This window comes from Mauremys mutica, chromosome 5 (genome assembly GCF_020497125.1).
Source record: "Mauremys mutica isolate MM-2020 ecotype Southern chromosome 5, ASM2049712v1, whole genome shotgun sequence".
In the NCBI taxonomy this organism is placed as follows: Eukaryota; Metazoa; Chordata; order Testudines; family Geoemydidae; genus Mauremys; species Mauremys mutica.
Genome location: NC_059076.1, coordinates 35755204 through 35782283, shown reverse-complemented (window position 1 = coordinate 35782283; position 27080 = coordinate 35755204). Strand labels below are relative to the sequence as shown.

The following is a 27080-nucleotide window of genomic DNA, read 5'->3' as shown; positions in this document are numbered from 1 at the left end:
CAGCAGTTGATTGCTTTGTCTTTATCAACGTGATAGTTGCTTGTACATGTGTGACTGTTTCAGACATCAGTTAATTCCTGATGGATTTTACTACTTTTAAGAAGGTTCCCTAACCCAGTGTCATCTTGCATTATTGATAAAATCAGCTCTGAATTCTTTGCTGTTTTAAATTCATTGTCTAATGGCAATAATTAGCAGCTGTTCAAAACTGTAATTTACACACAATGTATGTGCTGAACCTAAATTTTAAAGACTGTCTTTATAACCTAAAATGTGAAGGTTGCCAATTGTTAGTCACTTGGATTAAAAAAAAAAAGACCCAAGTTGATATAACTTATCTCCTTATTTATGTCCAAGCAATTAAGTGATTTTGCAGATTTTCTTGTACTCTTTTTCAAACCTCAACTGTTTTTAAAATGAAATATCTTGAGTTTGGAAAGAATTTTTTGTTGAGATATTCAAAAGCTGACTAGGAGGGTTAAATTCAGTTCTCATTAAAATTAACGGGAGATGTTTCCTACTTGGCTTTTGTATACCAAAGTCTCAAGGTTGGCTTAGTTGCTGCTTTCTTAAAAGCAAAGCTAACCAAGCAGTTCAACAATAGCAGTATCAGGAATATGGAATTGACATTATTTATTTCAAATTCAGTTTAATTTCCAAGACTAGTAATAATAATTTTAAACACTGATAGATTTTAAGTGAGTAATTTAAACCACGAACATTCAGTTTGAGTCACTGAAATTAAAATAGAAAGGACAGCTGGGTCTGATTTTAATTTGAAGACTGAAAGCTTGTGTAGCAGCAGCGGCAACAACAAAAAAGCAACCCCAAAGCAGACCCAGCTGTCCCAAGTCAAGCAGAGTGGACTCATGTTTAAAAATAACAGACTGATACTGTATATGGTGAAGGGGAGTCTTTTGGGAGGGCACTGGGTAACTTTCCATGTTCATTTTAGTTGTCATGAACATTAGCCATTTCCGATATAACAACATTTACAACTTACAATTTTTTTTTCCCTGCAGAAACTGGAGAATTTCCTCAAATTCCCCTCTTTCTGTATTTTTAGAGAATATCTTGCTAAGGGACGTTGGGCTATGCAATTGCTATTAACAACTGTAATTAAATTTTACTTCACAAAAATGAGAAAGTACTCTTACACTTTTCATACCCAAAACCACAAGAAATTGCAACTTTGAAAGGGGTCTTTTTCGTATTAAGAACTTCATAAAGTTTACATTCTACTTTAGTGAAATCACCTGCTTGATGAAGGTCATAGCAAATGATTCGACACACATACAGACACGCCCTTCTCCTCCACCCCACTTCACACACACAGCCATTTTTAATAGTTACACAATTTGCAGTAAAATCCTCCCTTCTCTGTAACAGTACAATAGAAGCTTTAAAAAAAATAGGGTGGAGAAATGCTGCAGCAACCACAAATTTGTCACTTGAGATTTATGGTTAAAATACTAATTTTGGTCTAAAACGGTTCATGTTTCAATTGATGGTTAACCAGTTACAAGAGAAATTCAGATTATTCTAAACCTGCTGTGCAGTGGATAGTCTGTATAAACAACTTCCTTTAATCAAAATTTGGTGTTTGGATGCTTTCCACTTTTTGCTCAGTTACCTCTCCCAGTGATAAGAAACTAACACCATTGTTGTAAGCTCTGTCTTCAGTCCTACATTTTTTCCCCAGTGGTAAATTAATGTATATTTCTGTTAAATTGCTTCGAGGTACTGAATCACATTTTCCTTACCTTCTTTGTACCTAGGTGCTGTGATGATGGCAGCATTATAAAACTCTAAGATAGATTTTAATGCAAATCACTGAGCTGTGGTGAGATGGAAAGATCTATCTACCACAATTACAGTGCATGGCCAACTGGCTTCTCTTTTGTGGTATGTTGCCTAGTGAACAGAACACTCAACTGGCAATCAGAAGCCCTGGATTCTGTTCCTGGCCCTGCCACTCACTGCTGGGTGATCTTGGGCAAGTTAAATTCATTTTATGTGCCTCAGTTTCCCTAACTCTAAATTGGGGATAATGATACAGACTGCTTGCTAAAGAGCAGTAGGTGGCATTATTATTTTTATCTTAGGTTTTTAATACTTTGATAGCACTTGTACAGTTTGATACATTTCATTTGGTTCTTTGGCAGATTCAGCATGTTTCACATCCATGAGAAGAGGCTGGGAAAATCATTGTGGCCATAATTTACTCCATTTTATTTTTAGATATCCTTTCAGAGGATTATTTGTCTTATGAGAGAAAGGGATGCAAAGCGGCAGGGTACGGGAGAGGCTCTGGTAATGTTTAAAAGTGGTGCCTCTGCTAATCTAATACAAGCTCACCACAGATCCCAGGAGAGCTCAACTTGGGATTCCAAAGATACTCTTAATAAGATCCAGAAAGTGTTTGTGTAATAAAAGTCAGATTTTAGTTTATCTTTGAAAAATTCATTTGCTTGTTGTAATATTTGGGGAAGGGGGGAACAAGGTAGATTTCACCTTCTGAACAGTACAGTTGTTTAGCAGCTATTCTACTTAATAACTATTAGTTGGTATATATCCATTTTGGTATAAAGGAATGACTTTTTGTGAATGTAGTACAGGATAGTGTTCTAGATTTTTTTTTTTATTTAAAGCATACAATTAGTTCTGCAAGTGTTAAGACATTGACGTAATTAAGCGCTCCATTTGTGAGAAATAATTTCTGACTGGTGCATTGAATCTTGGCAGTGTCACAGGCCAACCTATTCAACAGAGAAGTTGGCCTGCACTGGAAGCCCATTTAATAATTAAAAAAAAAAAAAAAAAGCTATGGAAGTTAGAGTCAGAGCCAGGCTGAAGTAACTTTTCTTTATAACTATCAACAAGGGTACACGAGCTGAGCACCCAGTCTTCTGAAGTGTCTAAACGACAAAAATTAGCTGGCAGAGTTGGAATGGCAGGTGTCCACTCATCCATCTGAGGACAATGGCTTGTTTTTTCCCTTCCTTAAGCATTTTGGGGCCCTCTGTTATTCTTCTCTTGCTTAATGAATGTTCCTCATATAAGCCAGTAAGAACCTTATTGCACATGCAAGATAATTGTGTTTGCCTTTATCTCACCATCACAACTAAGTAGTATGTAGCTGTTATTGGCTAATATTAAGAATAGACCTGTTGGTTAACCAGTCAGGGAAGAGAACCTCATTGCATTAGGTGATAGAGTTCTGTGGCACCTTATAGACTAACAGAAGTATTGAAGCATAAGCTTTCATGGGTGAATACCCAGATACATCTGACGAAGTGGGTATTCACCCATGAAAGCTTATGCTCCAATGCTTCTGTTAGTCTATAACAGGGGTTGGCAACCTTTCAGAAGTGGTGTGCCGAGTCTTCATTTATTCACTTTAATTTAAGGTTTTGCGTGACAGTAATACATTTTAACATTTTTTTAGAAGGTCTCTCTCTATAAGTCTATATATAACTAAACTACTGTTGTATGTAAAGTAAACAAGGTTTTAAAAATGTTTAAGAAGCTTCATTTAAAATTAAATTAAAATGCTGATCTTACGCCGCCGGCCTGCTCAGCCCGCTGCTGGTCTGGGGTTCCGTTCACCTAGGCCAGCAGCAGGCTGAGTGGGGCCTGCGGCCGGGACCCCAGCTGGCAAGAGTCTGGCAGCCAGAACCCCCAAACCGGCAGTGGCGTGAGCGGGGCCTGTGACCAGAACCCCAGACTGGTGGCGAGCTGAGTGGGGCCGGCGGCCAGGACCCCAGACCAGCAGGCCAAGCAGCTCAGCCCGCTGCCGGTCTGGGGTTCCATCCGCTGGCTCCTGCCAGCCAGGGTCCCGGCTGCCGGTCCCACTCAGCCCACTGCCAGTCTAGGGTCCCAGCCCGGCCCACATACAGTGGGTACCTAACTTCTTCCGGCGTTGGGCAGTGGGCTGAGCGGGGCCAGCGGCGGCCGCAGTGTGCCATTAAAAATTGGCTCGCATGCCATAGGTTGCCGACCCCTGGTCTATAAGGTGCCACAGGACTCTTTGTTGCTTTTTACAGCTCCAGACTAACACGGCTACCCCTCTGATCACTTAAGGAGAGCACAGCTTGTTGATGAGTCATGTTGGTTCCTAGCACAATAGCTATTGTGCTACCTTTTGGGGATATAATTTTTTCCCCATAAAGTATATATGTGCTGTGAATTTTGAAACATAACATTTGAATTGTATGTGCAATAATTGGGCTGAATTGAGTCTCTTAGCAAGTTGAAATATTGACAGTGAAATGGCATTAATTCCCCTGGAGGCTATCTATTATTAAACTGGGCCCTAACCCAGTGGAAGTGTTTATAATTTCCCTTGTGCTCGTCAGTCTACTAACATGAATCTCATAAAAAGGGTTAAAAACACCCCAAGGCATTGTGGCTAAATGACGGAGTCTTGTTTTACTTTAGGAGATCTGAAATCCATTTGGTCTTTGCAAAGGAAAATAAATGGTACAACGAATTGATTTTTATGCTTTATTTATATCATGAAAGATGATGTTGGCACACAGCAGTTCATTCAATATAAATCGTCTTTAAACTGGCAGCAGAGGAATTTATTCAGGTTAATTTTTTTATTTCCTTGTCATTTTTTAAAATTGTCAGGCAAGAAATGCAAACAGGAGGAATATTTTGGAACAGATATAACATTTATTTTTTTTTGTTCCACTATTCATCCTTTAGTTGTTTGCAGCATTTCCACACAAGTAGTTGAAAAAAGCTAGTTAGGTACTTGCATGGCCCCCTTTATCTCACAATCTTTAACTATTTATCCTCACAACATCTGTGTGGGAGTACTGTTTCCCCATTTTACAGATGGGGAGATGAGACATAAAGATGTGACTTGTCCAAGGACACACAGGAAGTCTGTAGTAGAGAAGTGAATTGAACATAGGTCTCTTAAGTCCCAGGGTAGCACTCTAATTACAGGACCATCTTTCTCTCACCCTCCACAGTTGTAGATTGTCTGGGTGCCTTTCACATTTACTCAGCACAAATTTCATATGCCTACACTGTCTAAAACAGATATATAAAACTTCACTGCCCAGTGCTGTAGATGAGCCTAAGCCTGCCTAGACAATGTGTTCCTATGTTCAATATTTACTTTGTGTTTCTGACATATCTCAAAATCATTAAATAAAAACTTTTCCCCCATTTTTCCTTTGTAATCCCAATGCTGACACAATGTTACCTCGTGATAATTTTATATAGCTAGCTATAATACATATTCTTCTCTAGGGACCTACAGTACTGTCAAGTAAGGATCAGAAAATAACCCAAAAAATACAATTAAGATTTATGATCTTGACAATTTTCACTCTGAGGCTTGATGAAGTGACAATTTTTTGGCAACCAATATCACTTTGAATAAATTCTCAAAGTAAAATGTTACTACACTCTCTCGCATGTATATACAGCCCATACTCTTCCTTTTGTTTCATGTCTGCTGTTTGTTTGTTTAATTTTATTTTATTTTATTTAAACAGGAGAACCTGAGAAGGAACTTAATCCCAAGAAGAAGATGTGGGAGCAGATTCAACCTGACCTTCATACTAATGACCAATGCATTGCTACATACAAAGGAGTTCCATTTGAAGTGAAGGGGAAGGGGGTCTGCAGGGCTCAGACCATGGCCAGCAGTGGAATCAAATAAATAAAACTAATTACCGAGAAACTGTTCAGAGGCTTAAATGGAAAGCAGTGCAAGCACAATAAAGACATGAATATAAACCCCCCAAGGCTTGACTGATTCATTTTTCTTTTATCTCTTCTTCTCCAAAAGTATGAATGTGTGACTGACATTTTCAAAATGCACTCATTCACCTTGTTCACTTTGCAGATTAGACAAATTAAATAATGTGCACAGTTATTAACTAGGTATATTAAATGCTTGAGCCTATTTCAGTAGAATATGGGGTGCAGATTCTGAGGATATTTGAGCTTAGTTTAGAAAGGGATGGAGAAGTACTCTGCACTCCAAACCAGTGGTTCTCAACCTGCGGCCCATGGTCCACTTGCGGCCCAATCAGCACTGAGCTGCGGCCATGTGACATCCTCCGGGCCATACAAGTAGTATTGGATGCGGCCCACAATGGTAAATAGGTTGAGAACCACTGTGACCCACAGAGTTACTCAGGAAGCAGGGCCCTCATGGAGAAAGGTCCTTAATGCCAGGTATTCAGGTAGTGTAGAGTTAGTGATCTGACAGTGGGTAGGTGGAACTCATGTCATAGTCCTCTGCCCATGTAGTTTTGGGCTGCTCCTAAGCAGAGACTTCTAATTTAACTGAAGTGAATGTGGTGGATCATACCCGTAAATCATCACTGAAGAATAGATTCTGACCAACAAAATTAATTTAATTCAATTTTAGTGCTGCACTAATGCATGAAACAAAAATCAAGTGAATCCATTTTTGTATTTTAACTTCTACGTGAAATTTCTTCAGACACACATTGTAAACAGAATCACATACTTTACTGAAACAGGAACAGCTAATTTAATTTTTTACACTTTAAAATAAGCTATTTTACTGCATCACATGTTAAAAGGAAGTAGCCACAATTAATATAAAGTCAAGAGCTGACAATGGCAGCAGTATATCAATTCACAACTAACCTTTTCAAATCCCCAATAACTGTTTAAATATACTTCCAAGTGTTTGTGTTTCATTTACTGTCCATCTATTGTCTAACCACTGAAATAATAAAATACATTTCTCAGTCTTTGAATTTTCCAGAATTCAAATGTCATTCAGTAAGCTGGGAAAACAACAAAATGACAATGATATAAAATTAAGAGATAGGCACAAAGGAAAGATGAATACAAATGTTTTTAAATGTGCTTTGTATATATACCCCACAGTACTAATTTTGCATGCATCTGGGAACTAGCAGCAATAATTAGTTCTTCCAAATACTCTGAATAATCTTCAAAACATGGGAGCTATTTAAACAGCCAATGAGGTCTGATATTCTTTAAGAAGTTAAAACTGTTTAAATTAGGATTCATTATGAATCAAGGTGGGAAAAATAGATTAGAGTATGAGACTTTCAAACTGTAAGATCTAACATATATGTTAGTAAAGATTGTAGAATCAAGTGCAAAAAATAAGAATCTGAAGGGCAGGCAATTCAGGCAGGATGTGGTAGCTATTCAATAATGCACAGCAACACTATAATGGTTTAGAGCATACATATTCTTATTTTCTACTCAGTAACCTGCTCTTTGTGAGCTACAATATAAAATGTAATGGTCTGTGGTGTAATATTTGTAAACACAGTAATAGGGACGCTGTCCAGAATTCAACCTGAATCCATGATCTGGTGTGATAATTAATGGCTGTTAGATAGTAGAGTGATAGGCATACTATACATGCTTATGGTAACTAATTTTGTAGTCTAAACAGTTTTCATCTATTTTATGATAAGTGAAATGCAAATGTTGATTTGGGCATGAATACCCCAAGCACTAAGTGCTGACTTCTAGAGTCCTCGTCTCTGCATGTCATTTTATCCCAAAGTAGAAAAGAAGATGGCTGTCAGTAAATGAGTACCTGAGAGATAATTTGTTTGTCACCATCCATTTATTTAACTAGAAGCACCTGGTAACTATTTTGTCTTATAAATTCCATGATTTTTCTTAAGATTGTTTTTCTTTCCTCTTGGAGTGTGTTTGCCTGGTTGTCTACAAAAATGTATCTCTGTTGTATTGAGCTCAAAAGGTTTAACAGGGTATCAGAGGCAATATGCAAGTATTTGTCTCCATTTAATCCTGCCTCTTCTACTTTGTCTGCATGCGTAAATAGAATTGCAGTGAAGTTTTTCCATGTGGGACCCAGAAGTTCCTGTAATGAAAAACAAATCTCCAATAGTTATCATTTCTTGTTCCCATCTCCCTCCCCATACACCAAAATAGATTGTGTATATATGTATTGACAGACCATTAAGCTCTGAATAGAAAGCCAGGTCATACAGTTTGAATTGCAAGAAAATGGCTATGATTCCTTGACCTTCAAAGGTGTTAATACCATTTATAATTAAGATAGGTGGTCAAGAGACTTCTTTTTGGTCACTATAAAGCAGATTGTATAAAGCTCTCGTATGGAATTTGCATCCCACTCCATCCAAAAGAAAAAAATAACTTCATCTCTTGGTCCCACAAAGGCTTCTGAAATACAGGAACAGTGATCTTTTCCTACTAAGATATGAAAGTTGATTATGTAAGACATTCATACTGTTTGTGAAAACAATCTGATGCCAAGCAATACTAAAAATACAGTTGAGAACTGTTAATATTGCATGATGGACTCATATCTGTAAATAGAGCATTCCTATCTTTTTTTTTTTTAAATGTATAGTCATGGATGAGGGGAGAAAAAACAAATTTCCCTGGTAGGGCTGCTAACTGATGCTTATGTTCCCTCTTTTAATGTAGCTCAGTAGGGTCTGTTTTTATGAAAGCTTTTAAAGCTCGTTGCCTATAAAATTAGTTTCAAGATTCCTTTTTTTTGGTTTGCATTTCATTGTTTTACAGTAAATTGTATTTACTGTGTACATTTTGTTTGAAAGTACACTCAAGAATCAGACTCAAAATGTGACACCTTTATTTTCTTTTCTGTTCAGCGTATCAGTATAATTCTTTGTATGCTTTTGCTGCTTTGTTGCTCTTTCATCAAAGAAAAGAAAATGTCCCTCTCCCCCCCTGCACCTGTTAGCAACCCTTTTACTGTATGCATGCTAACATGGGTGACACTACAAGGAAAACACTATTCAGTTTTAATCTTCCAGGAGTTACTGGTAAATAAAGGAAAATTTGAAAAAAAATCTGACAATATTCTTTCAAATAAGTAAGCACAGTGGGTGATGCAAGAGCAAATTTATGCTTGTAGCATACAGTATTCGTTTGGATTTTTATTTCAAAAGCATCTGATGCTAAAATGCAATTTAAGCAAAAGTGTCTCTAACTAAGGACTTGCAAGGCCGTATCTTGCATCAACATCTTTTTGACATTGTAGAGTCCTGTTGATCTCAGTGGTGCTCTGTACAAACTCTGGGGGCTATGCTTGCAGATAAGAAAAAAATATGATGTATAGCCAAAACTGAGGGAACATAAGGAATTCTAGTCCACCATTATTTTTCCATAGAACCCAGGCATCAATTTCTGCTGTAAGAGCTTAAATCTAAAAGATTTAAGGCCCAATGCTTTACAGAATCCAGTCTTTAATTTCTTATATTTTGAGAACTTTTAATTTTTTAATATTTTAAAAAGAAATAGTCTATCATCATGAAACAGGTAAGACTAATACAGTTTTTATTCTTAAAAATCCAAATCTGAATGTTCCAGTAGGCTTTTATAAAGTAACTTAATAGCTTAGGTTATCTTAGAAATGAGAGGTAGAAAACACTTTCACATAATGCAGTATTGCTCCTTGAAGGTATGTTTGAGAACCCAGCCTGTTCCTGAAGTGGGATTGGTATGTACATCTTCAGAGAAGACTAATTTGAATTCACATGGTTAAGAACTGTCACTCTGGATCTTGGTATTGGTGCCTTAAAGGAACTCAGTGTTATACACAGTTGATGTAGAAGAATTTCTTCACCCACCATGGAAATGCAGCCACTTCTCCAGGTGATGTGATATACATGGGTGGTTTAACTTCACACAGCAACAATGTACAATATATTGGCACAAAGTGAGGAATATCATATTCAATAGGGAGTATTTAGGTATGTGCAGAACATGGACTATACCAGCCAAATTGCATCAAGTGTTCTAATATTGTGTAAATACTGAGTTACCAGTTTTAAATCAGATTAAAGTGTTGTAATAATTAGGTTGATTAGTCAATTTAGTTTCAAAAAATCAGTGAGGCCTGAATTCTTAATACATAGTGTCATTAGAAATATAAAGGTTTTGTATACATTGTCCCTATCTACCCCAGGTTTCTTAATATGTACCCTTTATGTATGATTAACTGTGTCAAGCACCATCTACAGCTAGAGACCACATCACCATTTATGATAGTCAAATTAATTCTGTTCTTCTGGGACAAAGTCCCCCAAAGCCCAGAACAAGACACAGAAGAGTTGATTATAAGGAATGTTTGGTCATGGGAATCTGCCTGTGGAAAGAACATTAGAATCAGAAGATTAGGGTTGGAAGAGACCTCAGGAGGTCATTCTAGACCAAACCCCTGCTCAAAGCAGGACCAACCCCAACTAAATCATCCCAGCCAGAGGTTTCTAAGGGCCAGCTTGACAAAGCCCTAAAGATGGAGATTCCACCACCTCCCTAGGTAACCTATTCCTGTGCTTCACCACCCTCCTAGTGAAATAGTTTTTCCTAATATCCAACCTAGACCTCTCCCACTGCAACTTGAGACCATTGCTTCTTGTTCTGTGATTTGCCACCACAAAGAACAGCTGAGCTCCATCCTCTTTGGAACCCCCTTTTAGGTACTTGAAGGCTGCTATCAAATCCCCCCCCCCCACTCTTCTGCAGACTAAATAAGCCCAGTTCCCTCACCCTCTCCTTGTAAGTTATATACCACAGCCCACTAATAATTTTTGTTGCCCTCTGCTGGACTCCAGTTTGTCAACATCCTTTCTGTAATGGGGGGCCCAAAACTGGATGAAATACAGTGCCAAATAGAGGGAAATAATCACTTCCCTTGATCTGCTGGCATATTGGGCTGCATTAATAGGAGTGTTGCCATTAGCCTTCTTGGCAACAAGGGCACACAGCTGACTCATATCCAGTTTCTCATCCACTGTAATCCCCAGGTCCTTTTCTGCAGGACTGCTGCTTAGCCAGTCGGTCACCAGCCTGTAGCGGTGCATGGGATTCTTCCATCCTCAGTGCAGGACTCTGCACTTGTCCTTGCTGAACCTCATCAGATTTCTTTTGGCCCAATCCTCCAATTTGTCTAGGTCACTCTGGACCCTATCCCTATTCTCCAGCGTATCTACCGCTCCCCCCATCTTAGTGTCATCCGTGAACTTGCTGAGGATGCAATCCATCCCATCATCCAGATTATTAATGAAGATGGTGAACAAAACTGCCTCCAGGTCTGACCCCTGGGGCATGCTGCTTGATATCCGCTGCCAACTAGACATCGAGCCGTTGATCGCTACCCGTTGGGCCCAATGGTCTAGCCAGCTTTCTATCCACCTTATAGTCCATTCATCCAATCCATACTTTTTTTTAACTTGCTGGTATGAATAGTGTGGGAGACTGTATCAAAACCTTTGCTAAAGTTAAGATGCATCACGTCCACTGCTTTACCCATATCCACAGAGCCAGTTATCTCATCATATCTCCTCAGCATTCAGGAGCATTGAATCCAAGCCAGAGTCTGATACCTTTTAGATCATATTACAGAAGCTTTCTCTCTGATTAAAGCTTTTCCACCACAGCCATAACATCATTTACAACAGTTGCCACTCCCATCTTGCAAAATAAAACCTATTCCAAACAGTTTTCTCTATCCTGAGAAAGGAAAAGAGCAAAAGACTTCATGAAATCTCCTAAGGATCATGCAATGCCAATCTCATTTTCCTGGGAGGTGCTTACAGCCTGGTAGGGAGGGAAATGGAGGGGCAGTACAAAATCTTAGGTCAATATGAAATACTTGATTGTGTCAGCCACCCTCCCTCTTTTTAGAGCTGACTCCTTTTCAGTGCAGTTGGACTATTCACTTTATGAATTTTGATATTTTGTGTATGCAGAAAACAGATAACATGAAATGTGAATGTAAAATTAATGAATTTCAAATACTGTATTTTTAAAGTAAATTTACGCCTCAGACCATGCCTTCTTATTAACCCTTCCCATTGTGTTATGTACTCATTGAGCATCTGGATAAACAAGATGGATGTCTGAAAAGTATAATGAATGACAGCTCTTGGTGCTGATGAGCAATTGCTCCAATATACTGGGAAATGTTCAGCAAGAGCGTATGATTATAGTCAAACCAGCACCAATTTACAGGCAACAGCGTTGAGGGCAGCTGTCAGATGTAATTTGAATATAGACTCTCTATATTCATCAGTTGCCCAGAAAGGACAATCTACAGGGCAGTCTCTGCAATACCCAGGTCTGAACCTAAATTGCAGCCTATAACCTTAACTCCCAGTTATTTCTCTTAAGCCATCTGGTAAGATAATTAACATAACTGAAACCAGTTAGGGGTGGGAGACTGCAAGAAAAATATCAGAAATGGGAGGAGCTGGGAAAAACAATAGACCAGACCCTCTATTCCAGTGGTGCTCAACCTGTGGTCCCTGGACTATGTCTAAGGGGTTCGGGAAAGGCTTAAACTGAAAAGTGACTGAACAGAATTCTATATATATACACGGACAGTAGATTTGAAAAGGGTCCATGCCTCCATTTGAAATTATTTAGGGGTCCGCAAATGAACAAATGTTGGAAGCCACTGTTCTATTCTACAGTTTGAACCAGAACTTACCAATGTTAACCTGGATTTGGTTACCTTGCTACAGGGAACTTGGACTGAGCTATAGTTCTTGATGTAGGTGACTGGGCAGCTGTTAGGTAGCTACTAGCAATGCAGGCAGCTTCAAGCCATTCCAATTACAATCTAAATCAGCGGTCCCAAACTGTGGGCCATACCCCCTGCGGCCCGCTCTGCTGCACCCCCGGCCCCAGCCTTGGCCCCGGACCACGGCTTCTGCTCCCAGCCTCAGCCTCCGTCCCTAGCCACAGCTCAGTTCCTGGCCCCAGACCTGCCCCCAGCTGTAGCCGCAGCCTTGTCCCCCTTGCCCTGTCCGTGCCCCCATCCCCTCCCCCTTGGCAGAGAGAGGGGCTGTGAAAAGTTTGGGGACCGCTGAGCTAAATGATGAGATACTGTGGTGAGGGGCACATATACCAATACCAGACAGAGACAGGCATGTATGACAGTGTAAGATCTAGTACCCTGGTCTCTTAGGTAATTGCATATAAGATCATGAGCTTAATTGGAATCAATTAACCAGTAACAGTGAGGATTGTTGCCAGCTGGGGGCAATGGTGCTAATGAGGTAATTAGCTCAACAAGGGGAAGATATAAAGTTGGTAAGCAGAGGCAGTAAGGAGAGAGCTTAGAGAAGTTTGATGTGGTAAATAAAGCTGGATTGAAAGCTTCTGCTAGATGGCTGAGTTCTCTTCCCCAGTGCTTGGAATCTAAAGATTAAAGGTAGGAGGCAGACTGTATATTGTGAATAAGAGACCGTGCAAATGAGCTAGGTAGTAGGGAGGTGCTGGGGGGAGGTTCTGATGGGGAGGGGTGCTCAGCACCCACTTCCCCCCCCCAGCCCTGGAGCACCCACTGAGTCAGTGTCTATACATTTAGCTCACTATCCTATCTTCCAACAGTGGCTGGTGCCAGATGTTTGAGAGAGAGAGAATGAACAGAACAGGGCTGGTATCGAGTGATCCATTCCTTGTCAGTTGGAAGTTTGGGGACACCCAAAGCATTGGGTTGCATGCCTGACCATCTTGACTAGTAGCCATTGATGGACCTGTCCTCAATTTAGGTTATATAATTCTTTTCTGAACCAATTTATACTCCTAGCCTTCACAACATCCTCTGGCAATGAGTTCTACAGGTTGACTGTGCATTGTGTGAACAAGTACTTCCTTCTGTTTGTTTTAAAGCAGCTGCCTATTAATGTTGTTAGTTAAGTGGCTTGCTCAGGGTCAGGCAAGTGAGCATTAAAGTCAATACTAGAATTTGGGGATTTCTGGCCTTGAGTCCTGTGCTCAATTCACAAGACCACACCAATAAATGAAAATGCAGAAAGCTGTAAACATATTCTACGTGGTTTATCAATATGCTACCCCTAATATGTAGAGGATTGCTGTGACTTATCAAGAATTGTTGCTGATTGCTAAAAGGTTTTCATGGTCCCAGTGTCCTTTTAGGACAGTTAAAGTATAAACACTATTGTTCAGAATATACATACTTTTCCAAGATTCGGCTAGCTGCCCTGCCCTGTTTGGTGGATGATCTCATAACATCTGGGCTTTTAGAAATAAATAGGCAACCATTCTATCAACTGTGAACCATAATTATAACAGAAACATGAAACAAAAGTAGTAGGTTTTAATTCAGTGGGGGTGGGGGAGAGACAGGATCATCTCCCATTTGCTTATCTTCTAACATCTTTCATCTCTCTTCCAACAGAGAAATTTAGTTGGCCAATAACATATGGAAAGGCTAATACAAAGAATTCTGATTGATTTCTCCTTTTCCTTGCCTGTGGGCCTTATCCCAAAAGCACCTTTTAACGGGAGCTTGATTTTTCTCTACTAGGTCAGAGTAACATTATGTAGCTCTTTAGAAAGTTAATCCCTATAGTGCTCAGTATAGACACTGTGAAAATGATAATCAACGTTCCCCCTGCTGGCTGACTTTTTCAAAGAAGCTCATTCATATGAGAAGTATTTGAGAAATTTTCAATGGAAAAGTTCGAGAGCGGATTTTCTTCTCCCTCCACAACCTCCAGCACCCCCAGTATGCCCTCCCAAAACATCACCAAAACTATTTCCCCCACTAGACATCCAGAAAAACATAATTTTCAGTTGTCTGTGAGGAACAGAAAAGAATTGAGCTTTTAGCAGGGTTTAACTCCTGCGCACCCCCCCTCCCCCCAAAAAAAGGTTAGTCCTGCCTGAGCAGGAATTACTGTAGTCAAAGCAAATATATGGTGACTCTCTAACAGTTTTCTATTGTGAAACCATTGTGGTTTATTTTAAATTAAATTAAATTAGATTTAGATTAAAGCATGGAACTGGGGCAAGAATTCAAAACACTTGGTTCTCAAGTCTGCCAAGGTCGTCTTTTTTTTTATATATATATAATAATTTTTTGAGGCAGTCATTCTGTGCCTTGTTGCTCTCCATTTTAAAAAATGAGAGCATTTTGAAGTGTGAAGCCCACTGTGCTGGTGTGTGGGACAGTCACCCACAGCCCCAAATAGCAATAGTGCTGTGAAAACCTGCTTCTGCGGCTCTGATTCACGGAGTCGATGAGCATGCAGGCGAAACTGGTTGAGTGGAGAGAATGCAGGAAATCCTGCCCTGTTGCAAGCCCTCCTGGCAAGAAGTGGCAGCCAGCACAGTGATAGATGTGTGCTGCACTGTGCATCTGGTAGTATGAGGCAGCCTGAGATCCAGCAACTGCTAGAGGAACCAGGATCCAGAGTCAGAGCTCTGGACTGGGGCACTATAAGCTTGCGTCATACACTCCATAGTGATCAGCCAGAGCTCAATGGTAAACAGATTCCCTTGATCATTGACTGAGGGATCCTGGGACGACATGTTGCTGAGTAAGGTGACTGTCACTGATAAAATAGGTTCTTCTTCAAGTGATGGTTCATGTCAATTCCAATCAGGTGTGTGCATGGCAGCCAGAAAACTTTTCCCTTAGCAGCATCCGTCAGATCGATCTGGGCGCCCCCTGGAGTCGCGCCTTTATGGTGCTCAGTATAGAACCCTGCCAACCCGCCACCCCCCTACTTCCTTCTTACCACCAGTGACGGTTAGGTGGAACAACTTGTTGCTCTTGCTTTGCAAGCATGTTTGGGCAGTGTCCACTCTTCGTGTTTATAGTTTGTTCTCAGTTTACTAGTGTTAGTTTAGTATTAGTAGTTAGGTATTAGTAGTTTCCTTTTGGGGGTCCCCCACCAATGTTCCCCTCCCCCTGGCACTGGGGTATGTCCTGGTCCCCAGTGTCCAAACTCTGAGAGGACTGTGGAAAATGTATTCCTAAGTAATTTCATGCAGGAGTGTGCGAGAGAGATCACCCTGAGGAGAGTCTCACATGCTGGAAGAAAGCCACCACCACCCAGGGGCCTACTCTGCCATGCTCGTGAGGGCAATGGTCCCGGAGTTCCAGCTTGTAGCATGGAAAGGCAAAGTGTGCTACCTCGGGGCACACGATAAGCTAGCTCTGCCAAGGAACCTCCTGCATAGACTTTTAGATTACCTCCAGGAGAGTTTCCTGGAGATATCTTATGAAGATAAAAGTTCCATCCCCCTGTATGTAGACCTTCTGTTCTCCTAATGTCTCTCCCTGTTAATTACTTAAAAAATGTTAACTCGTTGGTCTTAGCTGCTTTTAATAAATAAATGTTAACTTGTTTAAAGCACTTACGGACTGATCCTTCTCCCGATTCAGGGTCCGTGGTAACGGCTGGGGAGGGTTGGTAGGGGATCTCAGAGAGGGTGAGGAAGAGATCCTGGCTGTCGGGGAAAGCGCCGTCGACTGCCTCGTCCTCCTCATCTTCCCCGTCCACGAACATCTCCGAGGAACAGTCCGTCGACACTATCCCATCCTCAGAGTCCACGCACACTGGTGGGGCAGTGGTGGCAGACCCACCGAGAATGGCATGCAGTGCCTCGTAGAAGCGGCATGTCTGGGGCTGGGCTCCGGAGCGTCCGTTTGCTGCTCTGAGTTTCTGGTAGCCTTGTCTCAGCTCCTTGACTTTCACGCGGCACTGCATTGCATCCCGGCTGTATCCTCTGTCTCTCATGGCTTTGGAGACCTTCTCGAAGATCTTTGCATTCCGTTTGCTGGAGCGCAGCTCCGAAAGCACAGACACATCGCCCCACACAGCAATCAGATCTGAGACTTCCCGGTCAGTCCATGCTGGGGACCTCTTTCTAGTCTGAGATTGCCTGGACTCCTCTGCTGGAGAGCTCTGCATCGTTGCCGGTGCTGCTGAGCTCGCCCCGATGAGCAACCAGGAAATGGGATTCACGCTGCTAAATTCGATTTAAAGAGCTAGTGTGGACCAGCCCTAAGAGTGACCCACACTCTTCCTGTCTGTAGTGTCTCAGGGAGAGCCACCAGAAGGAGAGGTGCAGAATTTGCAAAGGGTTTTGCCCTAGGACCTTAAAAGACCGGGAACAAAGGCTCAAAATCCTTCTCATGGAGGCAGCATCCCGGCCACAATCTGACCCAGGGTCAGCAGAACCCACGCCCAGCACCTCCTCATCGGTGCACAGTGCTTCGGCACCAACGATGCATGAGCCGGAGCTGAGAAAGGACCCCAAGGAGTCACTGCACCACCACAGCTCCACCCATACATAATCTTCTCTGAGGCCCCGGTCTCAGTCCCTGATGCCCCAGAAAAAGAAAACCCCAGAGGGGTTGCTCTCCCTCTTCGAAGCCCAAGGAGCCTGCATCAGGGGGACCCAAACTGGGCCATGTCACCTCGGCTCCTGTGCCTCCCAGGGTCTCATTGACTCCTGCCCCCTTGGGAGTCCAGTCGAGTCTGAACCCTCACCACGCTCCGGACTGGCATGGTGGAGAGCTCCATCTCCCCTCTATGCCAGAGGCGTTTGTGGCACCTCAGGACCTTGTGCACCTCATGACGCTGTCCTCCCGACAGATTCAAGACAAGTTGCCCATGACTGCTCAGCCCCCAATTCTGTCAAGGGGGCAAGCCAGCTATGATGGTGCACCGATATCCATCTCCAGCGTGCCTTTCCCCAGCACAGTCCACCCATGTGGGGGAACTGCACTGGTCCCCCAGTTCCCGGCACCGCTCGCTGGCATCACGGAACACCACTCCTCCATGGTCATCCTCCTCGGAGACCTCAGAGTCAGAACCCTACCACTCCAATAGGACCAGGAACAGAAGGTCCAAGTCCTGGCGTGACTGCCAGCCCTATCCAGCGCCATGGCCACCGCAGTGGCAACTCCCGACTCTGGCCTTTCTGGACACCCTGGACATATCATCAGGGCCAGGGACAGAACCAGGGCTCAAGGTCCAGATCCATGTCCTTCATCTCTCCGCAGGCACTGCTGGCACCACCAGCAGCAGTGCCACTGAGAGCCTTCCCTTCACTCCCACTGGCATTGGCGACCTCAGTGCCAACAATCTCAATTCCGGCGGCCCCGGCACTGCAGGCCGCTGATGTGGCAGCGTAGCAATACTGGGTGCCATGTGACCCCCTGGGTGCTGAGGGGAGTGAGCAGGGCCTGTTGCCAGGGCTTTCCTCCTCATTCTCCCCAGATCAGACTGTGGCAGGGACATCGATAGCCCTGGCCCTGGAGGACAACAGGGTCCTACAACATCTGCTGCGACAGGTGGCCCAGAACTTGGTGATCCGGGCAGAGGAGGTTGTAGAGGATGCTGACCCAATGGTTGACATCCTTGCTGCTCCATGCACTATGCAATCACCCCACAGGCCAGAGATGATGCGGCCTTTGGAAGAGCAGTGCTCCAATCAGTGGATGACTCAGACCCCGCCTCCTGAACTTGGGGTTGTGAGTCATCTGTTTTGGAGTTGACATGAACAAGCACTTGAAGGAAAAAAACAGTCACTCCCCTTCTTGTAATTGTTCTTTGAGATGGGTATTGGAATGGACATGAACACCACACCCTCCTACCCCTCTGTCAGAGTAGCTGGCAAGAAGGAACTGAGAGGGTGGTGGGTCAGCAGGGCGCTATGTTGAGCACCATGTAGGTGCCTAGGCCAACCCGATGGATGCTGCTAGGGGAAAAGTTTTCCAGCTGCCATGCATGCGTGCACCTGTTTGGAATGGACATGAACAACAGTTATGAGAAGGTGAGTGACCGTTTTTGTTGTTGTTGCTAAGTGTCAGAGCAATTTTTGGTGTGAATTCCAGCCACCTGCTAAGGCTGTGGGAGGAGTCTCCACCCCAGCACAAGGAAAGGGAGATTAAAACACTCATTTGTTATAGTGAATCCCCACCACAGGAAAGTTGCTGAAGAAATGTAAAGTATATTACTCCCTGCTTAGCTTTGAACACTATTGGTATTATAAGAGAGGTAGATGATCTGAGCTATACTTAAAGGTACCTGTGTGGCCACGGGCAATTCACTTAATATCTCCACCAGTGGTTTCCTCATCTGGTAAATGGGAATAACCTCTACCTCACAGGGGAGTTTTGACAAACTTTTTTTATTTGTAAAGTGCTTTGAGATGATCCAAAGACAACTGCTGTGAAAAAGCAGAATAGTACAGTAGAACCTCAGAGTTATGAACACCTCAGGAATGGAGATTATTCATAACTCTGAAATGTTCGTAACTCGGAACATGGTGGTTTATTTAAACATTTACAACTGAACATTGACTTAATACAGCTTTGAAACTGTACTATGCAGAAGGAAAATGCTGCTTTTAAGCATCTTAATTTAAACGAAAAACCAAGTTTCTTTACCTTGTCACCTTTTTTATAACTTTCCCTTTATTTTTAATACTTTATGCTTAACATGGTATTGTATTGCTTTTTTTGTTTCTGCTGCTTGATTGCATACTTCTGGTTCCAAATGAGGTATGTGATTGACCAGTCAGTTTGTAACTCTGGTGTTTGTAACTCTGAGTTTCTACTGTCTTACTATAATAGCAGTGGCTTTGATCAAATGTTCCTCTTGTTTATATAATAACTTGTAGCTAAAACATCTACAAACTTAACATTCACCAAGTACAATTCTTGGAAAATGCATGTGTTTTAGGGGGCAGAGTTAAAGTTCTGGTGTAAATTTTATTTTTGATGTTCCTCTGGGTTTTGTGCAATTCAGAACACTTTAATTCACCCTGTATTTAATGTAGTTTGTTTTAGCGTCTATCTGCAAATGATTAAAGTAGCATTTCTTCTCAACTGGTCTGGGTCCTTGATGATAAACCTCAATACATGTAAATCCTATTATGGGGGCAGGAGAGGGGAGAAAAACATTCTTAATGGGTAAACCAGACTCACAGGCCCCTTTCTGCTCTCCTATAATTGATAACAGTGAATAATACTTGGCCACCTATTCTGTGTTTAACTTTCTTCCATCAAATTTAACATGAAAAGTTTGTCTGCAGCACAGAAATGCCACTGAGTTTTAGCTAGAACAAGCTTGGACTGTGGGAGGGAGAGGGGTGTGTGTAAACTGCACCTACCTGTCTCCTTTCTACTTCAGCTGATGCTGTTTTGAGGGTTCCTAGTTCTGAAAACAATAGAGTTGCCAGTATGTACAGAATTTTTTACCTGGACTAGCTGAATTGTGTGACTTTCTTCCTCACAAAGAGGCAAGTCAGCTCTCAGGACCAAGAGTGCTAGGTGAAGGCCCTCATCTCCGAAGTGCTGAGCCAGAGCTGCCCTCACTGCTTGCTGCACTTCTTCTTTGCTCAGGCTGCTGTGAGGATACCCTGGAGTGTCCATCACGTGAACCCGCAGGGCTAGCTCATGGCCATTTCGGCGTGTGAAGCCTGAGATGCGGCAGCTGCATCCGAGACGGCAGCATGTGGTCACAGAGCTTGGGGATAGATGGCTGTCAAAGTCAAAGCTGCCCAGAAGGCTATTCCCAGAAGCACTTTTGCCACTTTGGGTCCTTCCGACCAAGAGAAGATTGATGGTCATCTCGTCAGTGTCAGACATGGTATCTGCCTTTGTCCACACACCTGTTTCAGCAAATCCAGAACAAATATTAACAGCTGTTTTAGCTGGGTGATACCTAAGCAACTTTCAGAAATAACCAGTAAACCGTAAAAACTGCCCCTTGCAGTACTTTGACCTGCTCTGACTGAAGCACTTTGGCACTTGACTCTGCACACTGCCCGTCAGAGAAGTACCCGTGGCTGACTCCAAGGAGCATTCCTCCATATCCACTGTCCACCCTTGCTATCCACAAATAGGGGACCCCGATTTGAGATGCCATAGCAAATGTCCCACATCAGCAGATCTCCCATATCAAGAGAATCAAGAAGAACCAGGAGGGAGCTGAGAAACTAAGGAGGACAACTGTCCAATGTAGGGGAAACAATCCAGCTAAGGAGAGAACAATGGGGGACGAGGTGGGAGAGCCCCTACAGAGGAGAAGGTGACAGGGAGAGGAGTAGGTTCTGTAACTCCCAAATGGTTGTGTTTTGTGAGTTAAGCCTACATCTAGCCCTAGAAATCTGATGGCATGATGGAAGCAGCTCAAACCCCACAAAACATGGGGAACAACCTGGGGAGCCTGTCCTCCACCACATGGGTAGCTCACATGCTCTTCCAGCAGCCACCCTCCAATTTCTGGGCTCTGTCTTCACCTTAGTCTCCCCTCTGTCAAACAGCTGTTGGAGTTACTCACTTGAGCAGTACCACAGGTCAATGTTGTCCCAAAATTATCCCAAAGCTGTCAATAGGGGGGGATTCAGAAGGGGTTCCTGTTCCAGAACAAACACTCCAGAACAGGCGCCCTCTGCCCCTTTCCAAGGTGATGCTGGCATAGCAACATCTGCCGTGGCCAACATTCCAGACTCTTCAGGTTGGAACTCCAGAAATGTGTCTAATCCAGTTTAGTGAGGCAAGGTAGGTAAGGTAATATCTTTTATTGGACCAACTTCTGTTGGTGAGAGACAAGCTTTTGCTTTTCCCCCCTGCCCCACCTTTCCTTTGCTGGTGTCGGTATGTTCCAGAGTTTTTAATGTATGAGTGGTGGTGATTGAAGTTTTTCATGTTAACAGGCTACTTCATCTTGAATGGTCCCTTGAAATGTGTTAACTACAGTAACTCCTCCTTTGTAATTATGTTCCTGAAAAATGCTACTTTAAGTGAAATCAATTTTCCCATAAGAATTAATGTAAATAGGGGAGCTTAAGTTTCAGGGAAATCTTTTTCACTAGACAAGACATCATACACATAAGCAGTATAAGTTTGATAAATAATTTAACACTGCACGCACAAATGATTGTGGAGCTTGATTGAGGCAGGGGCATAGTGGGGTTGGGGCCTGAAGACTTGACTCGCTCCGCCTGCCCAGTGCTCCTGCTGGGGAGTGGGGTCGAGGGCTTGCCCACTCCCCAGCTGGAATGCTGGGCGGGCGGAGTGGGGTGTGAGCCAAACAACCTTATAACAGAACATTGCGTGACTTTAAACAAGTATGTTCTAATAGATCAGCAACCTAATAACAAAAACAGTGTTAACTGGGACGACTTTAAGTGAGGAGTTACTGAACTTACGGTAAACAATGTGTTCCACCTGTGACACTCTAAGCATGTCTACACAGCAAAGAGAAACCCATGGCTGGCACAGGCCAGTTGTCTTGGGCTGTGAAGCTGTTTCATTGCTGTGCAGGCTTCTGAGCTCCAGGAGCCCAAAAGTCCACACAGTTATTCAATAGCACCACAGAGTGAGCACTGTGAGTCAGAGGATATCTAGTTTCTGTGTAGACTTGCCCTTTGAGTACATTTCCCAGATCTGAGGAAGAGCTCTGTGTATGCTCAAAAGCTTGTGTCTCTTTCCAACAGAAGTTTCCAGTAAAAGGCATTAACTCACCCACCTTGCCTCTCTTAATATCCTGGTACCAAGACTGCTACAACCACACTGCATGATACATTTTAGATTTGTATAGCACCAATCACTGTAGGACCTAGGGAAGGGAAAGATGATGATTGATGGTGATAGAGAGGACAGACAACTAATTTATTTTCAATGTATACATACACAAATATAACAACTAAAAAGAGAGCTCCTCTTTATAGTGCCTATTCATTTAAAGTAATGTAGTATCTTAAGAGCCTTTACTACCTGGATCCAGACCACTGATTGTCTCAAATGGGCTTTACATAAATTTTATAGTTAAAAATAATTAGGATTTCAGGGATATGTCAAAAAAAGACAGTACCCATATTTGTGAATAAAGTGTTGGTCTTGGTAAGCAGTGACACTAGAAACTTCACAAGCATTGTTTAAAGGACTGTGATATTCAGTGTGCATATTCCTAAAAGTCATATTCAGTGAATATTTTTAGAATGTTCATCACCCAATATTGCATATTTATTTAGGCTCTGTTAAAGAGGTTATTTTAACTAGCCCTCATGTTACAGGAGACACACTAGATCTTACATGTAGCGATAGTGCTTAACAAACTCATGAATCCGTCCTCTGACTATTGAGGTAGAGAAATTTAACTTTCTAAGACATATTAATAAAGTGGGGGAATAGCTGTCTAATCATTATGGAAAAAGCTAGGAAAACAGGCACTTTATTAACTTCACCGAAAATGAACAGAAAAAATTGAGAGAGTTGAATTAATAATCTCCCCTTACCCACTTCAGATTCATTAAACCTGTTTAGGAAAGTGTTTAAAAATAAGCACCAGCTGCTGTCCCTATTACCTGGGACTGTTTGTCACCCTGAGCTGGATTTTCAGAAGTGCCAAACATCCCCACCACCAACTGAAGTCAAAGGGAGCTGCACGTGCTCAGAACCTTAGAAAATCAAGCACAGGGATGCAGATCAGCATAGGAAAATCACAGCAAGATGGGTGCATACACTTCTCTACAGTATTAAGTATAGCTTTTTATCACTGATTTTTGCTGCTTTCCCCCCCCCATTCCTAAATTCATAACTTTTCTGTTTCAGTGTGTCACTTACCTCACTTTCCTGTAAGTCTTCCTCTACCAAGACTTCATTCAGACTCCGCTGGTTTTCAGTGTGAACTTTGAAACTGACAACGGCAGTCTACCACACAGAGACTGATACGCACTGATACTCTAGTTAATCTATTACTGAGAAATCTTCATTTATACCTGATAAGTCTGTCCAATAATCAGCATCACCCATCAACTTCCTTTTAGTTGCCTGCAGTTTTGAGTTCTGATTTCCCTAGGTACCACTTGAAAATGGCTTCCATAAATATCCCTTCATTTTTACCAACTGTTTGAACCAGAACTCTTTTTTAGGGGTAGTGAGGAGGGTTTTAGTGATGTTCACCTCCCCATATTTTTAAACCATGCATAATAATGCCAGAGAGATGTGGGTGTACAAAACAAACATTTTCTTGTATTTTTATGATGACTTTATTAAACTTCCATTTTGTAGTACCTACCAATATTTCACAGCATGATTTAAAATAAATGACCCTGAAACCTATTCAATCTATAAATGTACTAAGATGGTTTCACGGCACTAGAGACTAAGGCCCAGATCCTCTAAGATATTTAGCCACCTGACTCACTAAAATCAATTGGAGTTAAGTACCTAAAATATGTTTGAGGATCTGAACTTAAACCCCTCCATTTTGACAGAGTATTCATAGTATGGGACCAAGCTTCCCCATCCTGCCAATATGCTCCATACTTGCTATGGAGGGGCCATCGCTAGGAGTGAAAGAATCGTTCAATCTCCACTAAGTTCATCAGACTATAGCATTGTGAAAACCAAACCCTAGCCTAGTTTGTTCCTGAGCCCTCAATAAGGCTTCTTTAAAATACAGCCAGCTCTCCTGGACTCCTTTTCCCCTCATATCAGTTTCCCAGGGGATCCTGCCCATCAGTTCCCTAAGGGAGTCAAAGTCTGCTTCTCTGAAGTCCAGGGTCTGTATTTTCAGTTGCACCTGTGAACTGTGCATCTACTATCTCTGCCTGAAAGCATGAATCCTGCACGGATCTCTCTAATTTTGTGATGAGCATCACAAACAGAACATGGCTGATCCTGCAGTACTTCATGAGCTGTGGATCTGATGATGACACTGGGGTGTCGGCCTGCTACGTCCCATGGAAAGAAACAATTCAAGATTATTGATGGCATTCACAGAGCAGCTACATGCAGTGGATCATCAGTACAGGGCTTTGGAAGCAAGCACTGAGTGGTGGGATCACATCATGATGCACCTATGGGATGACCAGCAGTGACTGCAGAACTTTTGGATGTGCAAAGCCACCTTCTTGGAACTGTGTGTGAGGCTCACCTATACCCTCCAGCACAAGGACACCAAAATAAGAGCTGCCCTAATGGTGGAAAAGTGAGTGGCAATAGCTGTGTGGAAGCTGGCAACTCCAGACTGCTAACAATCATTGTGAATCAGTTTGGAGTTGGGAAGTCCACTGTGGGGGTTGCACTGATGTGAGTGTGCAGGGCCATTAATCCCCTCCTGCTATGAAAGACTGAGACTGTGGGCAATGTGAAGGAAATAGTGGATGGCTTTGCAGTAATGGGATTCCCTAACTGCATCAGGGCAATACATGGCATACACATCCCATTCTGACCCTAGACTGCCTTGCGATGGAGCACATCAACAGAAAGGCCTACTTTTCTATGGTATTGCAAAGTGCCGGTGCATCACCTGGGTTGTTTCACAGACCTCAACGTGGCGTGGTCAGGGAAGGTGCATGACGCACACATCTTCAGGAACACTGTGTAGAAAGCTGCAAGCAGGGACTTACTTTCCAGGCCAGAAGATTGTAACTGGGGGTGTGGAAATGCCAATTGTGATCCTTGGAGACCCAGCCTACACCTTGCTCGTGTGGCTCGTGAAGCCTTACATCGGAAACCTTGACAGCAGGAAGGAATGCTTCAACAAGCTGAGCAGGTGCAGAATGACCATTGAATGTGACTTTGGCAGATTAAAGGGTTGCAGTGCTCCTTTTGGCAAGCTAGACCTCAGTGAGGAAAATGACCATGGGAATAGCAGCCTGCTGTGCTCTGCATAACGTGTGAAAGTAAGGGAGGAAAGCTTCTGCAGTGGTGGAGCCTTGAGGTGGCTGGTGGCTGCTTTTGAGCAGCCAGATACAGGGCTGTTAGCGGGGCTATTCCAATGAGGGAGTGTTTTGAAGGGGCTCATTGTCAAATCGCTCCAGTAATGTCTTTGTATAATGCATTGAGCCAGGCATTGTTTTCTTGCACTGTAGTATGGCCCTTGTAGTGATTGGTGTGTGTGCATTGAGTGTACTCGGCAAATGCTCTGATTGCCACTGTGTATGAATTTCAGCAGCAACCACTGGGGATTGAAGATCGATAAAGAGTCATTGTTTTTCTATAAGGTCATTTATTTTTTTTGACAGCTATACAAACCTTTCTATTACCTACAAGGGACATGACAATGAAGAGCACTTCTTAATGAGGTTCTCGCAGCTGGGTGTATGTCCAACTGTCATTGTGAAACATGTCCTAGAGGTGGAGTGCATGGGATACTGTAGTATACAAGGAATATGTGTGTGGGGGGGGTTTGGAGAGGGCTTGGAAGGCAGTTCAGAATGGGCTGCAAGGGGAGGTGAGCATCAATGTGTTCCACCTGCAGCACAGTCAGGGGCTTTGTTTGTTTGCTCCTCGACCAGCTGTATCATCAACTCCTGCCTGCTTCCTCTTGGCTATCCATTCTCAGTTTTTCCATTGATAGCCTCTCTCCAAGGTCTGCTCACTATCAGCAGCATCAAATGATTGCAGCACCTCCCTGAACAGGCTGTCCTGACTCCTCTGGTTCATCTCCTTATCAGCCGGAGCCGCTTGGCCAGTGTGCAGGAGCAGACTCAAGGCTGCATCTGCAGAAGCTGAAGAAACAATAGACCGAGGCACTATTGGGAGTGCCCTCACAGCCTTGATTCATAAAAGTTACATACACCACTTTCCCTTGGCAGGCACACAGCATGCCAAGAGCCCTAACCATGGTGAATTGGGCACAAGGGGGAAGGGGTAAGATGGGACAAAGGGCAGGGGAGTGCCAGAGGGGGATCATTATGAGTGCCTTGGGACACTATGCTGAATACTGGCACAGTTTTCCACAGGCAGGGGTGATAGATGCTGATGCCCTCAGGAGCGAGATAACCACAGCTCCTGCATGCGTGTGGCTGCAGACCGGGTCTGTATACTGCTCGCCTGTGTGCTGCTTTGGTGCCTGCAGATGTAATTGCTGATTGGCACAGCAAAGTTTCCTTCTATGGGAGAAGGATCAAGGCAGCCCTCCCAAGGAAACTCCAGCAGAGTACCTCCATGAACATTTCCTAGAGATCTCTATGAAGGGTTCCTGGGACATCCCAGTGTGCATCAACAAACTTTTCTGCAGGGCCCCCTCTGTTTAGCAACACAGAGGAATGAGAAGCAGATGCATACAGTGCTACTATTGGTTATTTCTATCCTTTTTCTACCCTGTGGGGGGCGGGGAAGCTCTACTTCATTTCTCCCTGCAGTATCGAAGCACAACAAGTACTTACTGGAGTGCCCTTCTCCTGCATCAGGCGTGCCATAGCAGGAGTGCTGGGACTGGCTAGACCCCTCCGGAGTTAAAAACAGGTCCTGGCTCGCCACGCCACTGGACTGTCCTATTGCCTGT

The 27080-nt window shown here is 43.0% G+C and overlaps 2 protein-coding genes across 5 annotated transcripts in view; one reads left to right on the top strand and one right to left on the bottom strand.

The window, feature by feature from the left end:
* Positions 1-5756, top strand: part of AIMP1 (aminoacyl tRNA synthetase complex interacting multifunctional protein 1) — a 66989-nt gene extending 61233 nt beyond the window's left edge. For all 3 annotated transcript variants that reach the window (XM_045018240.1, XM_045018238.1, XM_045018239.1), the window contains one exon: positions 5517-5756. In XM_045018240.1, coding sequence (XP_044874175.1) covers positions 5517-5683 — 167 coding nt within the window. In that variant the 3' untranslated portion in view covers positions 5684-5756. The remainder of the gene's footprint in view (positions 1-5516) is intronic.
* A 1133-nt stretch (positions 5757-6889) lies between these two features.
* On the bottom strand, positions 6890-23458 carry GIMD1 (GIMAP family P-loop NTPase domain containing 1). 2 transcript variants are annotated; one of them, XM_045018242.1, is made up of 3 exons: positions 23408-23458; positions 20036-20448; positions 6890-7873 (listed from the first exon to the last, which is right to left on the bottom strand). In XM_045018242.1, exons 2-3 carry the CDS (start codon positions 20423-20425, stop codon positions 7613-7615), a joined length of 651 nt encoding a protein of 216 aa, XP_044874177.1. In that variant the 5' UTR covers positions 20426-20448; positions 23408-23458; the 3' UTR covers positions 6890-7612. The 2 variants fall into 2 exon arrangements, with proteins under 2 accessions (XP_044874177.1, XP_044874176.1); XM_045018241.1 differs by lacking the exon at positions 23408-23458 and adding an exon at positions 21120-21252.
* Between the last annotated feature and the right edge of the window lie 3622 nt (positions 23459-27080).